The sequence below is a fragment of the Hippopotamus amphibius genome, chromosome 1 (assembly GCF_030028045.1).
Source record: "Hippopotamus amphibius kiboko isolate mHipAmp2 chromosome 1, mHipAmp2.hap2, whole genome shotgun sequence".
Classification (NCBI taxonomy): domain Eukaryota; kingdom Metazoa; phylum Chordata; class Mammalia; order Artiodactyla; family Hippopotamidae; genus Hippopotamus; species Hippopotamus amphibius.
The window spans coordinates 233,703,640-233,720,183 of record NC_080186.1 but is presented as its reverse complement, the minus strand read 5'-3'; the positions used below and the strand labels follow the sequence as shown (position 1 = coordinate 233,720,183).

The window sequence follows — 16,544 nt, the reverse complement described above, 5'->3', positions numbered from 1 at the left end:
AGAAGCTTCTAGCATCCCACAAAGACACCCTAGTAACACAGCCCGCAAAGACACCCGAGTAACACAGCCCGCAAAGATACCCGAGTAACATAGCCCGCAAAGACACCCGAGTAACACAACCCACAAAGACACCTGAGTAACACAACCCACAAAGACACTTGGTGTTTCTCCCAAGAATGCCAATAACACAGATGACCTAGGGTGGGTCCCTACCTCCTAACACCCCAGGAGCACAGGATGAGTTTCTTGGTTCCCCAAGGCACTCTTTCCTGCCCCAATCCTATTCCTACTTGTTGTCTTAGCCTGTTATCTTACACAACTGGGTTTTTTATCAAAAAAGTTCTGCCCAAATTAATCAACATTTCATTGGCCAGATTGGGCTTTGAATTGTATTGGCTACATCCAAAAATGAAACCCACCTACAAAGGAAGAATGTTTGTCACCACTGAGCTCTTCATTAAAACTGGCCACAAAGCCTGAGGGTAATATCCCAAAAAGGAGCTTCAAAGAGCAGTGGCACTAGGCACTGGAATAGGAACAAAAAAATTGTAGCTCTCTGTCCCAGCAGTGCCCCAGCAAGAATGCCACCCACACCTCCCAAGCTGCCCTGCATCCTCCAAATGGATTGATTCAGTCGATGTTTTGTTTTTCTATCTCATGAGATGCCCTATATCCTACCAATGAGTTACACGTTTGTTGAAGTTGGCCAAAGTCAGTTTTTTCACTGTTTTGTTTTGTTTTGTTTGCCACCCAAGAGCCATAAACTACCACGCAGGATTCCATAGTGCACCTGTGTGTCTCGGTTTTGTCTGTCCCATCTCCACAGTTTCCCTATAGGGCTCTTTAAGGGCGGGGACTGAAACCTTCCGTCTCTTCGCTCTGCTTCCACTGACACTGTGCAGGATGGAAGCTGCTCCAGACACACTGCCTAACTTCTCATAGGTAAAGGGGAACTAGCCCTAAACTAGACTTCCTGGACTTTCTCCTTATTTTTTAAACTGGATTTTGCTTTTGTATAAATCTATCAAAAACAGTGTCCATTTTCAAATTCCTCTAGTTTCTGCAAGGCATGAAACAATTTCCTGAAAATGATGTTCAAAATATACTCATCTCTGCTCTCCGGTTCCCTCTGTAGCTCTGATTCATTAAATAACTAGAAAGTCAACCATGACCCTGGATTTCCAAGGTTGTTTTCAAACCAAGAACTCTGTTGTTGCCAAGACTAGCGAGGTTTCTGAACTGGTCAACATTCCTTGAGTTTCCTTTGAGAGGTGAAAAAAAAGGCAGCTTAAAATGCATTATAAAAGAAAGAAAGGTACGAACAAGTTAAGGGGAAACTACAAAGGAAGCGGGCCAAGTCCCAAAATAAAAGGCAGGAATAGAAAACTAAAAATAATACACAGGGAAGTGTACCACATCTGTAGGGCTCCCTTGCATTCTCCTGAAGCATTGTACCTTTTTTTTTCAGGAGCATGCTAATAATTGTTTGGAGATTTAAATAGAACACTATTATTTGTTCTTTAAAAATAGTCACTTCTTTTGTAGAATTGTGAGAGAGTTTCAAACGGTGTTAACTGAATTTCATTCATTGCTGTTTACCTTTTACAGACATCTTCATGTTTGTTAAGGAGTCAGTTGATTTTCTTCATTTTCTTTATTTATTCATCTTTAACAGAACATGTGAAATATTTTAAATATTTCAGTCTTGCTGCAATTAATGGACATCAGAAATATCAAAAAATGAGGGTAGCTTATATAATAACACAAATTATCCACTTTATTGGATAAGCTTAGAATATGCAGACATGGAGATAGGATAAAATGACATACATAGAGTGTGTGCAAAGGTCTTTACAACTTCACACATAAGCCACTACCTACACTTTACACAGGGAACACTAAGGAATGTGGTTAAAGAACACACCTGAAGTCAATAACTAGTGAGTATTTCAGTGAATTAATCCTGGCTCCATCTGACCAAAAACTCTGGGTTCCCTCCACAGTACTTAAGATAATCAAAAATATTTTTCAAAAAGGTTAACTATGTATAGGTAGCACAAAGCCATGGAAGGATAGTCATTGCTTACTTTCTCAATTTTGTTTACTTTTGAAGACTTACAATTGAATTTATATTTAAGTTCTAAAAATGCACAGTACACATCCCACCACTAATATAGGTGCCACTCCTCCTGGGTATAAGGTTTATCTTCCACCATTCTGTCGGTTGTCAGATTATTATGACAATTACTTTTCCCCTTAAGAGAAATATGTTATGATAGATTTTAAGAAAATGAAACCTCACACTGGGAACTGCCTATGTAGAAGTCATTCACAACGTTTGTTTAATAATCACTTCCAAGTTGTTAATTCCTGTTTTCTCTAGACACAACAAAAACAGGAAATATTTACCAACTTCACAGGTGTCAGGAAATACTTTAAAAACCCTGGTTGCCTGACCACCGGCTTAAGCAGATAGCATTTCTGTGCATAGGTGCAGAAGGTATATTGTAATTTAAAATGTGTACTTATAATCCAGAGACCTTTATCTATAATTTCTAAGTATTCACTGGCTTTGCTCCTGTTGGACCAAGATTTGTTCCACAGGAGAGGTGCAGTGTATGCTAACGTGTGTTGTAGCCTTTCTAGTATTTGCAAGAAAACTACAATTCTCTACATTTACTTGCTTTGAAATCCTATCTCCATATTTAACAAAGTGCCAGGATGACAAAGTATATCTCAAAACAACGGAAATATAGGATGATGTTCTTAGTTCACCATGTATGTAATAAGCCACTAATTTGTTTCCATTTGTTTAAATTTGCTACTATTTAAATTTTCAAAAATGAAAAGAAATTTTTTTCTTTTTCTCAATTATAAAACTAACTGTAAAATTCTAGAAAATAGCTAAAGGTGTAAAGCATAAAATAAGCATCACTGTTAATATCTCAATTTGTACCCGTTTACATTTTTTTCACAAAGATAATATTCATATAGCATTGTAGCATGCTTTTTTCACTTAATATAAGCCGAAGTGCTCTCAAGCAACCTTCACGTAATATTCTTACAGAAATCACATGCAACTCCATTCTCTCTGGATAACATAGGACTACTGACATCTCTGGCATCCACTGAAGGATGCAGGCAGGCAGGTCTCCCTCTGGGATGAACCTGCACATTTGCATTTCCACCAGTTGAAATAAAAACATCTCAAGAGCTTGTTGCATTTCTTCCCAAACCTGTTAGTGCCAGTTATCTCTGTTACATAATTCAAATATTAAAAGATCAATAAAGTTGCAGCTTAAAAAAAGGGTTGTTGTTTCTATGAAAACTAAGGTGAATGTTTCAGGCAAACCTGATAAAGGTATCACTTTAAAAAACAACTGGGGAGAGGGAGTCATGAAAATCTAGAAGGAGTCTGCACCCTGATTGTGGTTTCAGCAAGGAGGACCACGTGTGCTTCTCCATCGGCCGCACTACCTGACTGATTCCCAGCACCAAATACATCGTCGCCCTCTGCTTTGCAGTGAACGTGCCAAGCCCTCTCTTCACCTCATTATTCTCAATGTCTAAATCTGAGTCCGTTCTTGGCTCCACTGTCATTTCCTTAACCAACACCCTATCAATGACCTTTTCACATCATTTATAATTTTTCAATGTTGTAAAAGCTGCAAAATTAGTTGTAAAAACGTTTTTGAACACTTTAAAAAGTTATCCCCTTAGAACAAACTTATAAAAGGGTATATACTTTTTAAAGTCTTCATATATGTGTGTATGTGTGTTTTCACGTGTGTGTGCATACTTTTAAATATGGGGTAGATAAACTAAAGATTTTAATGCTTTCATTTCTACAGATCAATGGCTAAAAGTGATACAATGGTAAGTAGCAGAGTTTTCACCACCAATATTTTATCACTGACATTATTTGGACCTTAAGGGCTTTTACCTGTAAAATAAAAGATTTAGACTAATTCTTTAGGCCCCTCTTCTCAACCCCAATATTTCAGATTTCCGTGCACTGATGTATTTTCTTGGGGGTTGGAAAGTGTATAAATATATCTACTATGTAAAAGTTATATCTCAAAAATCTATATAAGTGGAATTTCCTATACTGGATTCATGTAATCAAATCAAACTATACCATCACTTCAGAAAGACTTTATCTCCATTTCTGACCGATAACCATTAGCTTAGCACGGTGTCTCTCTAATCTTGAAGGAGACAGAAAGAAAGAAAGGCTGCTAACAAGTAGGGTTTCTCCTCTCTAGTTGCAGACTAACTGCTGTCCTGTCCTTCCCAGACGACCTTCTGGAAAAGTGCTCACCTGCATGCAGTGTCCAGTGCCCTTCATTCACACTTCCACCCTGACCTCTTCGCAGACGCTGCTCGACTCTGGCCACCAGGGACTCTTCAGTCTGCCTGGTCGCTCCATGACGCGTGGCCAAAGGCGTCTTGGGGCCACGGGTCCCTTGATTGCTCCCCAAGTCTTTGGTTCTTCCACCTCTATCCTCCTCCTATAATCTTCTACTTGTCCCTCACAAGTCTCTACAGTTCCGCTTAAAGTTTCTCTGACATTTCAGCTTTCTCCGTTAAATAGTTAAGTATCTTCAAACAAAACACTAAATGAACCAAGTGGTTAAGGAATATTTCAATGTGTGCTTTCAGAAGGCCAACAATGACTGCTTTGGATACCCCTTAGTTTATCTCCCTTCGAGGCAAATCTAGATTTCCCTAGGTCAGTGATTCTCAACGTGTGGTCCCTGGACCAGCAGCACCTGTGTTACCTGGAAACTTGTTAAAATGAAAAATCCTCGAGCCTCACCTCAGACATAGTGAATGAGTAATCTGTGTTTTTATCAAGGATTCTAATGCACATTAAAATTTGAGAACCATTGCTCTGTAATATATGCCCTTTTAAAGATAAGCCTTAGTTTAATGACTAACATTAACAGATGGGTAATCAGAAATAATTAATTCACCCCCTAAATATCTGTGTGATGTTCAATTACATCTATGGATTCTTTTCTCCTAAGGGGCTCAGGGTAAAGGGAAGGAATAAAGTGTAGGATGGAAACAACAGTCCTCCCAAACGGCCTCTCACAGAGAATGACGGCCCAGTCTGGCTACCAAGGAAATTATCTTATACTTTTTGCTACCACAGTGATGTCCACAGTGCCTGGGGGAGATGCACTCCCTGTCTCTGTTGCTCTGGGCAACCCTATCTGTCATATTCATTGACTCTAACATACACCCCTGGTTTTTTCTATCACAATAGGCAGAATAAGTTAGCTATCAAGGAAACAGAGGAGCTGGCAGAGGAAAGGAAACAAGAGGCCATTTACTCCCTCGGTAGCTGCAGCTCTGCTGGAGACAGAAGGCCTATCACCTGCTTCATTCATTCATCCCTCCAATCATCCATTCAGCTACCTACTCATCCATCTCTTTTTCCATCCATCCTTCCATCCGTCTATCTACCCATCCATCCTTCCACTCATCCACTCAGCCATCCATCCACTGATTCCGGAAATATTTATTGTATAGAATATGTGCCAGCTTGGTTTTTCTTCAATATCAAATGAGGTTGGGAGACCACTGACCTATGGCATTTTCTTTTGCTTCTCAGGTGTTTCCCAGGATGGCCCATTGGGATGTAGGAGGAAAATCTCAGAGCTTCTCTTTCTTTTTTTTTTTTTTTTTAATATTGTAAAGGTATTTATTCTCCTCAAATTAACCTATACCAGGCATTAGCAAACTAAACCTGCAGATCACATCCAGCCCACCATCTTCTTTCTTTCTTATTTTTTTAAAAATTTCTAGTTTGAGTGTACGTTTTATAATGAACATAATGTACTAATACCTTAGTATGTATATAGTTTAAAATTGCAATCAAAAAGCATGCAAAATCCAAAGATTTTGGAGACCCCTGCTATGAAGAATAGAGTCAGAAGATGACAGAGCGATTCAGAATAGACAGGCACTAGGGTTTTGAATGAAGAAAACAAAAGGCCCCCAGTAGCATGAAGCTGGGCAGCTGGAAAACATGCCTGCAGCTGAGAGTGGATGAGCCCACCTTTGCTTGACTTTTACTGCCCGTGGTCCCACAGGTGGTTGCTGCAGAGTCAGGAGCAGAGGCGAGCGCTGCCCTAGCCTAGCTCATGTTCCACCATCCACATTACCCCAAAGGGGCAACGGACTGCGTCCTGGGCTTCAGGTCAAGATGGCAGATCTTTAAGTAACCCCACCCCCTGAGAGAGCATTCTGAAATGTCATTGCACACTAGCGAAAGTAAAGATTTTCAGCGCTCTCTGTTTTATTTAATACTAATATTTATATCCTGTATTCATGTAACATTATCTCACTCACATTCAGTTTCTCCCCTCTTAAAAAAAAAAGAATCAATTCATGCAAACTGGATGCTTTTTCTAATACAAACATAATCTTTTTCAGCATTGTATCAGTTCACTTAAAATATTTCCATAATTTGTATATAAGGCTGAGTGAACATATACTATTCTTTTTTTTTAATTTTATTGAAGTATAGTTGATTTACAGTGTTGGGCTTAATACTATTCTTGAACATGATACTCTCAAGCTTCAAAGCTGTATGTTACTCTACTCTTTTATAGGCACTGAAAGGTTTGTCTGTGTCTGCAATCACTTTCAAACACCAATAGAAGTGGTTTTTTGTTTTCTTTTGTTTTTTGTTTTGCCTCTATAGAATGAGTTAATATACAAGGACAAACTTTTTAGTAAGCTCTAAGGCATTGGTTGACCAAAAATGTGAGGCAGAGAAATAAATATTCTGGTATCATGTTTTGACAGAAGATGCTTAACGCTGGCAGAAAATTTACATCAGAAGCCTGTCCTTTAATATGCATGACAGAGTTCTTATTCATTGAATGAATTGTTTAAATATTTTAACAATTAACAAAGTCATGAATGGACTCTGAGCAGCTGTCTTGATTTTTTATTGATCAATCATAAACTTGTCCTTTCAAAACAAATCCTAACAGCTTATTCAGCTTACATTCAAAAACCCTCCCACACACACATTCACAAAGCTGTTGGCAAACTTCGAGAATAAAATACAGGTAAATAGTGAAATGATTCTTAAATAATTCTTCACTCCAAATAAAATACTTTTGCAAATATTTCCTAGCAAAATCTAGTACAACAGTTCAGTTTGTGCTAAGATCCTTCCAAGTGTATTCATAATTCCATTTATCAACCAAGGTTAAAGAAAAAAAATACAGTAAAATGAACTGTATTTTAAAGTTGACGTTTCCTGCTGAAATTGACTCTTTTCCAAACCTCCTAAAAAGCATTTTCTACTTTAAATTTAAACACATCTAAGTCACTGCACTTACTTTTAAATAAATCCCCTCTGTTGCTCACATGTTTGGCATCTTATAAATCCATAGTGACTAAATTTTTCTAGTTTTCTCTTATACTTATTACTGTTAATATTATTATAATTATTAATAATAAATTTACCGTGCCTTGGATGTTTGAAAACCTTACGCAGTTATACCTTTATCCTAACCATTTTAAACAACAATATCATGTTTATTTTCTCAAGAGGGTGATAAATACGGGTACGGAGGATGACTTGTACTAACAATTGTTCACAAAAATATATAAATATTTACCGTCACACTTCCCCCAAGTGGGCCGAATACTTCTTTGCTCTCTCAATCTGAGGTGGCGTTCTTTAAAACCATTTATGGAAGTGTGTGTTTGCCCTGTGCCCCAGAGCCACCCTTCAGATGTGGTAACCTGGGAACTACATTAGCAGCCCTTTGAAACCTGCTCGTTCAAGGCTGCTACTCAAACTCCCACAAGCTTCAAACATCCCACTTCCTTCAGGGATTGTTTTGTTTTGACTTCTCCCAAAGTGAAAAAAAAAAAAAAAGCACAATTAAATTCTACTGACGCTACCACAAGGAAGACCTAAATATCATACTCTCCCACCCCACCCCCGCCTTCTCTTGCCCCTAACTTCCCTCCAGCCCACATCCCAACATTAATGTACATGGAAGCAAAGACCCGAGGACTCGCTGTGGTCTTCAGCTTTGGCGAGCTTTCTCCTTGGCTGATCTCTCTCCAAGTTAAGATTATCTAAATTGCATTTTTAGTTCTTCACTATTACTATAAACACATATTAAACAAATCTACATGCATTCAGATATTTAGCAAACATCGAAAAGTGCCCAGTTGTATGCGTTCATAGATTGTTAGTAGCCTACTTTTTTTTCTGGGCCCACCCTGAATCACACTTGGTCTCCAAACTTTACATGTCCATATGCTATAATACAGACAGTTCCTCAAACGTTGGCTGTGTGTTGAATGATCATTAAAACAGTCTTCTCTTGGAAATCCCACCCAGGATCAGCGTGGATTTAACCACTTCATGACGGGAGACCGGGCAGCATTCTCCGTCACGAGGTCTTCTCTCACAGCATTGCCATCTCCAGACGCCATGTCGTGCTCTGAAATTAGAAGGAATACAGATCATGTCCAAATGTTTGTAACTCCAAGATCAAGTACGGTTTTGTCTTATTTTTGCATTACAATGGATTTACAATGAAATCTGTAATAGATTTCAAGAGTCTATGCTGTGTTCACCTGCTATCAATTAGCACCTCCTTGAATTATTTCTCTTCATTGACCTATTATCACCTGACATTATTCTATACATGCATTTATCTTTTTTCCCTTGTATTATCTCACTCCACTACTAGAATATCAGCTCCATGAAAGCAGGGACTTTGTTTTGTTCACTGTTGCAACAGTGCCTAGCACTTAATAAATACTTTCGGAATGAGCAAATGTTGTAAGTGTAGATCTCTACGTAAGGTTCTTACAATATCTGATGTGGAATTAGCTTATCAATGTGGCTCCAGAATGCAGAAGGCGGACCAAAGGGCAGAACCTTTATAAAGATAGTTCTCACTCTACATAAAAGTTTGTAATATTTAGAATTTTTTAAAGGAAATTTTCTGCTTCTAAGAAAAATGACGTGCACATTCTGAAATGGAATGCTATGTAAAAATTAGCAAGGCCCAGCAGATACATGTATACAGATTCATGAAACTTAACAGATCTTACCACTACTCCCACCTGGCCACCCCCCAAAAAAGCTGCTTGTAAATTCCCAGTCTTGGAAAGTTGGAGAGCTCACTACTAAACAACAAAAGCAACAACAGCAACAACAACAAACGGAGACGGGAAACCAGGACGTCCACGTGCCAGAACGTTGTGACCAATAGGTAGAAACAGAAGACAATCTCATCCAATCAAGGTATGACAGGCACCTCCAAAGTCCCTGGGCTGAGGAACCTTGGTGCCATTTACAAAGGCTTGTGCAGAGGTGATGTGAAGCCCAAGACCCGACAGAGGCCCCCAGCCCCTCCTGTAAACAGGAGCACTTGAAGCCCAGGAAGTCCCATGTGGACGATGCACAACTGAACAGAAGGGCTCCTGGGCAGCCTTCCATGAGTTCTGTAGGATATTCTGCGCTCCATTCTCAACCTGACTAAGGTTTACCAAGATTATACTAATAGTCACCCTTCGTTGCTCCTTTAGCTCAGGAAAGGAAACACTTTAGGTCAGAAGATGCTTTTTCCATAAATTTCTAATAAGAATCTTGATACCTAATCTGGGTAGAGAAATATTTTTTGTGTAACCCTTAATGTGACTTGCATCCAACAAAGTACTGTTGACCTTTGAACAGCGCTGGTGTTAGGGGTGCCGGCCCCCGTGCAGTGGAAAATCCACCTACTGTTATGTCTGCCCCCAAACAAAGGACGCTGAAACCGTTTGGATAGAATCAGGACTCAAAGCCTAGTTCTTTGACTCTACAGATTGTGATCTCTAATCAAAAACTAACTTTTCCCCACACTTAGTTAATCTAAAGATCTGTAACATGAAAATACAGGTACTATATTTATTGGGGGGAAAGTGTGCGTATAAGTGGACCCACATAGTTCAAATCCATGTTGTTCCAGAGTTAAGTGTATCTGTTTCCGAGGCGTCTACACAGTGGTCAAGATTTTTGCAGAATCTGCAAGCAAACGAGAGAGGGTGACAGACCCGAGGAAAAGAGACTGCACAAGGGTCCAGGGGAGCAGAGGACATGCTCCTGGGTGCACAGCAGGAAGGATGGAGGTGAGACAACAAGAGTTCCATCACTGCGGACTATTCCAGAGGCACTCTCAAGCCCCCCAGACCTTCATCTTAAATAGCGACAAAGATTCACCAGGGATTTAATTCTCTCTCGGTGGGAAAGAGTCAGGTGCAATCTTAAAGGAGTGAAGAGAGATCCTAAAGTTGTTCCTTCAATGTTCTTTGTAGCCTACGGTTTTAAGAAAGCAAAATAAGACAAAAGAAGCTGCAAATGTTTGAGGCAGCTAGAGTACTGAGACCATAGTTTTCCCTGTACTAAAGGCAATCAAACCATTCAAAAATTTTTCATTTCAGAAAGTAGATTGGTGGTTGCTAAGGGTTGAAGAGTGGGGGTAACTGCTTGATGGGTACTGGTTTTATTTGGAGCTGAGAAAAGTGTCCTGGAACTAGATAGAGGTGGCGGCTTCCCAACACTGTGAATGTACTAAATGCCACTGAACTGTTCACTTTAAAATAGTTAATTTTATAAGTGAATTTCACCTCAATAAAAAAATTTCCAGACTTAAAACTCAATTTTCTTGCATTTTGCTTTTCAAGGACTATGGGGACAAGTCATAGTATTTATAATGTTAATACTGATCTCAATTTCCAGCTCAAATATTCACAAAGATATTCACCTAATAGATTAAAAACAGGTTTTCACTTTAAATTAATGTTTAAGGGCATAGCCCCACTTAAAAATAATAACTCGGGCTTCCTAGGGGCGCAGTGGTTAAGAATCCGCCTGCCAATGCAGAGGACATGGGTTCGATCCCTGCTCCAGGAAGATCCCACATGCCACGGAGCAACTAAGCCCGTGTGCCAAAAAATAATAATAATAATAATAACTCACTTAAAAACACAGTATTTCCCCTTTACCTTGATGTACTTAACAGAACCCATGTCAAGAAGGAGGTAGAGCTGGGAAATAAGCACATTTGTCAAATATTTCAAATCTTATTTAATTGGAAGTTCAAAGAACCAGAAACAAAAACTGAAATAGGTCTGGATTGTCAACTCTTTATATCTAAGGGGGAAAAGTGTATAGTTTGTTGATACTCACAGTTGCTGTGGCTATATGTTGTTTTAAATGAGCTACTTCCAATTTAATAAAGCTTTAGTGTTCTAACCATTTATTCAACAAGAGAGCCAAATATGTGCATCACCTTACAGGCTGTATGTCTCACATTCTAACAACCTGTGTAAGAAATACACAAGCACTAACCAGCAGCATGTGAGTATTACACACTTTCATTCAAAGGTTTAGAGATGATTTCCAAATTTTCATCACAGACACTCTTATTCTCGCCAAAATCCACAAAAAGACCAGCTTGGAATTATTCCATTTAAACACTTCCATTTGGATTAAAAAAAGAAATGTTTTAATTCTCTGTGTTGGCTCTTAAGCCTTATCCAATAAATTCCTCAGAGTACTCTTTCTATGTGAAGTTGGGAGACAAGCAGCTTTGTCCAGTACATATGTAAAACAGATCACCAAAGAATTTAAAGAACTTTGTAGGTCTTGCTTGTTTTTTGTTGCAGGGTTTTTTTGTAATCAATTATATTTATCCTCCATATAAACTGGGTAAACTTTCCCCCCAAAATTACATAATTTTCAAAAGTATTAAGGAGGTCTCTTTGAAAAACAGCAACAAATTTCAACAACCACCCACCTTTCCCTTAAGTAAAATATAAGAAACTAAATCATTTAAACCAACATCTTATTCTACTCATCCATATGTTTTCTTATTCAAACTGAAAATGAGGCTATTGATTCAATGTTTATACAGGAATCGATTCTTACCTGTGTGAGAAACAAATCTCTGGTTGGCAGCCTTGGCTACTGAATATTGGAAGAAGGGAAACTTCAGACATTTGCCAGTCACCCTGTCACATATGCCCGACTGACAGCTGCAGGTCTGTTTGCATTCCATCCCGAAGGTGCCGTAGGGGCAGTCTGAGGACAAAGGGAAAGTTGAGAGGGGGAGCTACTTGTTGTACATAAGTGTCTGTCCTCACAGCCCTTGTGTGCACAGCCTCAGGAACTGAGCAAACCTCATGAATCTTGATTATCAGATAAAACCCAATTCTCCAAAAATCCCAGGCTTTGAAAATTGGAACTTTATGTCGCAAATGTGAAATCATACACTAAGACCAGATAATGGATGCCTCACTTGTAAGTTTAGCTAAAGACAGATACACATAACCAATATCCTTGAACCAGTCTTAATTCTGTCTACTTTCTGCTTAGATACCAAAAGACAGGGTCTCGTGGGCTACCTCTGTGACAGCTCAGTGAAGGTGGGCAGTTGAACAGACGTGCATCAGCTCCTCACAGAGTTTAAAAGCTATGATGCTGTATTTGAATCCCCTATAATCACAATTTACTGTTCCAACTGTATAGGAAAGGGCTTAAACCAAGCAGGCGCCAAGAGGGCTGCCGTCCCAGCCCTTCATGAAGCAGCCAGTCCTCAATCTGCTCCAACTCTTCTCAACTTCCTTATCTATTAAAATGGCAGTCCAAATGTACCTAACTCTTCCAGGTGTTAAGAGGATTCACTCATAAAACCCTCTGCAGAGCTAATATCCAACATGCTAAATGACAAGAAAGCTGAGAATATATTCGTATACCTACCCAAGTCTGGAAGCTTTTAGAACTCCGACATTTTCATACTTAGACTAAAACATACTATATTGAGAAAAAGAGAATAAACTCATTTATTAAAAATGCATGGGTTTTATGATGTAAAAAGCATCTCAATTGATTAGCCAGCCTTGAACATCCAAGCAGAATAGATGCAGAATATTTATTCTCGTGGCATAAGACTATCCTTGTAAACATACAATCACACATGGGTGAAGAAACAAGTTGTGAGGCATCTAAGTCTTTAGCAATCTAATATTCCACAGAATGATCAGAATAGATATTAATGAAATATATTTTTTAAAGATATTTACAACTTCTGTACTCTGCATCCTTCAGGTTAGAGAAGAACCTGGTTTATAAATATTGGCCTCTCTGCTGGTAAGAATAGTCCTTAAGAGGGATCCTGAAAAAGCCTCTGGCAGAAAAGCACACACAATTGGGATCTGACTGTGTCTGCGGTGATACTGAAAACTAAAACTTTAGCCAAATTCTCAGTTATGCTCCTGTTATATCCCCCAACGTACTGATTAGTGCTGAGCAGATAGTAGGTGTTCAATAAATATTGTTATCTGGGCAATGCAATGCCAAACATCTGAGCATTTAGAAAACATCCAAATATGCAGCTAAAGTATACAGTTTTCATAGGGGTGTTCTATAAAGAAAGCTAAAGGAGCGTGTTTGCCTATAGGAAAATATAACGTCTCTATCTAGCTGCCGAGGGTGCACACAGCCTCACTGTTTCCAGCAAAGAGGAAAATGTTCAAAACCAGACTCGCTTGCAATTCAAAGGATGTCCAAGAGCTATCCTAAACAGCTTTTAAAAATACATCTTGGGTGGGGGGAGTCAAGGAAGGGAGGGAATACGGGGATATGTGTATAAAAACAGATGATTGAACTTGGTGTACACCCAAAAAAAGATTAAAAAAAAAATACATCTTATTAACAGCTACCTCAATCATTCAGTGAATGTTGGAGTGCTAAAGTCTCCAGAGGCCTGACAGCTTGTTTCTCTACCCATTATTTAATTGGACATTTACAACCACACATACAGAGTCAGTTTTTATGCCACGAGAAAAAGCAATCCCCAGCACATACTTGTTATATCATAAATACGATTGTGTTAAGCACTTCCTCCCTAATTTCCCTGTGCAGTACTCTTTTCTTGGCTGTTAAGCCCCGTAATTTACAGAAAATACAGATCCTACTCAGCTGAAAGACATGTCCACCAATACTCTACTTTTTATTGGTTATAAACAAAAATAAGCTAAGCAAAAAATAAAATTCTCCTAAAAGTTCAAGCATTTATTTCCTAACCTTTAGTACGTTTTGTGGCTTAAAAGGTTATTGATTTATAAAATATTTTTTCTAAAAGAATTAATGGGATTAGCTCAATACTGGATGATTATCATTCATAAAAGCTTACAGTTCTATTAAATACATAAAATAGGAACTATTTAGAAACTCCTCTGTCCCTTTAATTTTAAAAACTTCTCTGTATTATAAAACCGATGAATGGAATCATCAGCGTGGAATATGTGTGGAATCCTATGTGTGGAATCCTATGTAATGATAGTTCTTAACATGAGATCATGAGGTATCCATACACAGAGTATTTTTAAATCACCATTCTTTTGCTTCTAAACATGTTAAACATTTTAAACTACAGCCACTAAGTTTGAAATAAATTCTACAAATGTTTAACTACATTGTTTAGCTATAATTTCAACCTAATAAAGTTTTTCTTTAAGTTTGTAAGACTGCTAACCTCTTTCTTTACAGAGTGCCAGTTTTAATTTTTCTTTAGCTGTCATTTTTGCTTGCCTTACAAGCTTATTTTTCTAGATGACCAAGGCCTTTTATAGAGTGGAATGAGGTTTGTTTTATACTTCAGTGTATCCTCTTCCAAGAACGCGAGTCGTTTTGCTAGATGACTTAAGTCACTCTGCTTCACAAAGTGCATTAGTGTTCATCAGAAATATTTGATCTTGAGAGGTGACCTCCATCCTGTGGACCCTTTAAGATCAAAGAATCACTAAACCCCAGGGCTAGCCACCACTCCAAGAGGTTATCCAGTGCAGACCTCTGTAATCACTGCCTGCAGAAGAGAGACCACCTAAACCATCCATAACAGATTACCTGTCAAGTTTGTAAAGTTTTCCAGAAAAGGAGGCAACACAGCCTTCAACTGGGACTTTGAAAAAAAAAAAAAATCTCCTAGACACAGTGAGTGAAATGCTGTATTTCTTGCAGGGCTTTCTTGCACACTGGGTGCAGTTGCAATCTGCAGAGTTATCCATCTCTGTCTCCCTATGACAGCACCTGAGCGGGACCTGGTCCCTAACCCACCTGCCTTTTCCCTCTTTGCATTAGGAGGAAAGGCGCCTCACCTCCCTCGCTGGTGAAAAGCCCTCAGTGTACCCCGGGCGGGGAAAAGAAAGGGGTCACTCTTTACCTTTGCAGATACCAAACTCGTCACCAAAATCATCCTCCTCACTGTAAAACTGACACCGCAGCCCGGGGCCACACTTCACGCCATCCATGGCCGAGACGGTGCGGTAGCACGTTTCCCCCGGGCCCGCGGCGCACACGCGGCAGCAGCCGCAGTCGTCCAGCACCGTCCGCTTGCAGCGCAGGCTGCCCTTGCACTCGCGAGCGTCGCAGCGCTCGGGGCAGTCCACCGCGTACTTGGTGCTCCAGGCCGCCGCCAGGTGCGCGGGGACCAGCAGCGCGGCCAGCAGCAGCGCGCGCTTCATGCTTCCCGCGGCGGCTCGGGCTCCGCTGCCCGCAGCCGGGTCTTGGCGGGTGGGAAGCAGCCGTCCGAAGGGGTAGCTCAGCCTCTGCCTACACGTGTATGAGTTTTATACACTGGGTTGCCCGCATGCTTCCCCGTCATCAATTTCCTCAACCCTGCAGCAGCGCTGTCCTCCTGCCAGGCTCGCTTGTTTTAGTTTATGAAATCCAGGATGAAGGCTGGATTAACACGCCGCTGCCATCCAGGAATTGAAAAGCCCGAGCTGATGTCATCTGTTATGTTTAGATGGTTGTTTTGCATGAGGACTGAAAAACTCGCTCACATCCGTCTCAAGGGCTCAAGGACGTCCGTGAAGGGGGATAAAGAAGGTCGCACACCCTCCTCCAGGACAGGAATTGTTCTGACACCAGCACATCAGTTGGGGTGTAGCTTTGTCTCAGAGCCGGTGCAGTCAGGAGGAAAATTATATCGACATGAATCATCAGGACCGAAGAAGCTCCTTTTTAAAAAAATAAATAAACATTTGGTATTTCCCTTCAATAAATAGCTATGAGATCATGCGGAAGAAGAAAGGGTTAGAGTGTGCCTTTTCAGTACTTAGAAGAAAGAAAATATTTTGAAAGGGATTTTTTTTTAAAGACCCTCTCTTCCTTCCTCCCGCCCTCTTCAAATGTTATTTTCTAAAAACAATTCATGACATGTATCTAAGTTTATCATGGATATAGCTATATTTCTAGTAATATGTGGAACTGCCACTGAGAATTTCCTTTAAATTCAATACAAAAACCACAAAAGAGGTAAGATGCTGCTGGCACTGTTTCTGGCTTACTCAATTAGGGAAAAACCTATCGGTTGGACTTCTCCAGACCCAAAGCTCACTGGGGAGAAGGCTCATTCATCACCAAGTCTGCTTGTCCAATGATTGAGCCCCTTCGGAGCCCTTCCCCTCACCTCCTGGCATCCATCAGAACCCTCACTAAAAAC

General features: G+C 39.8%; 1 protein-coding gene across 3 annotated transcripts; it reads right to left on the bottom strand.

Annotated features, from left to right (window-relative positions):
* Positions 1 to 6,960: 6,960 nt before the first annotated feature.
* Positions 6,961 to 15,634, bottom strand: ESM1 (endothelial cell specific molecule 1). 3 transcript variants are annotated; one of them, XR_009048282.1, is made up of 4 exons: positions 15,261 to 15,615; positions 11,966 to 12,118; positions 9,980 to 10,060; positions 8,419 to 8,486 (listed from the first exon to the last, which is right to left on the bottom strand). XR_009048282.1 is itself a non-coding variant. In XM_057700725.1 (3 exons), the coding sequence occupies exons 1-3, from the start codon at positions 15,559 to 15,561 to the stop codon at positions 8,386 to 8,388; spliced, it is 555 nt and encodes a 184-aa protein (XP_057556708.1). In that variant the 5' UTR covers positions 15,562 to 15,634; the 3' UTR covers positions 6,961 to 8,385. The 3 variants fall into 3 exon arrangements, 2 of the variants coding, with proteins under 2 accessions (XP_057556708.1, XP_057556709.1); XM_057700725.1 differs by lacking the exon at positions 9,980 to 10,060 and having other exon boundaries at positions 6,961 to 8,486; positions 15,261 to 15,634; XM_057700726.1 differs by lacking the exons at positions 9,980 to 10,060; positions 11,966 to 12,118 and having other exon boundaries at positions 8,071 to 8,486.
* Between the last annotated feature and the right edge of the window lie 910 nt (positions 15,635 to 16,544).

What these genes read in the sequence shown, in the direction of transcription:
- ESM1 (XM_057700725.1), bottom strand. Translation starts at nt 15,561, where the DNA reads ATGAAGCGCGCGCTGCTGCTGGCCGCGCTGCTGGTCCCCGCGCACCTG. An exon ending in CGAGTTTGGTATCTGCAAAG is followed by an intron (nt 12,119 to 15,260) that starts GTAAAGAGTGAC and finishes CTTTGTCCTCAG; the next exon opens with ACTGCCCCTACGGCACCTTC. An exon ending in GAGATTTGTTTCTCACACAG is followed by an intron (nt 8,487 to 11,965) that starts GTAAGAATCGAT and finishes TTCTAATTTCAG; the next exon opens with AGCACGACATGGCGTCTGGA.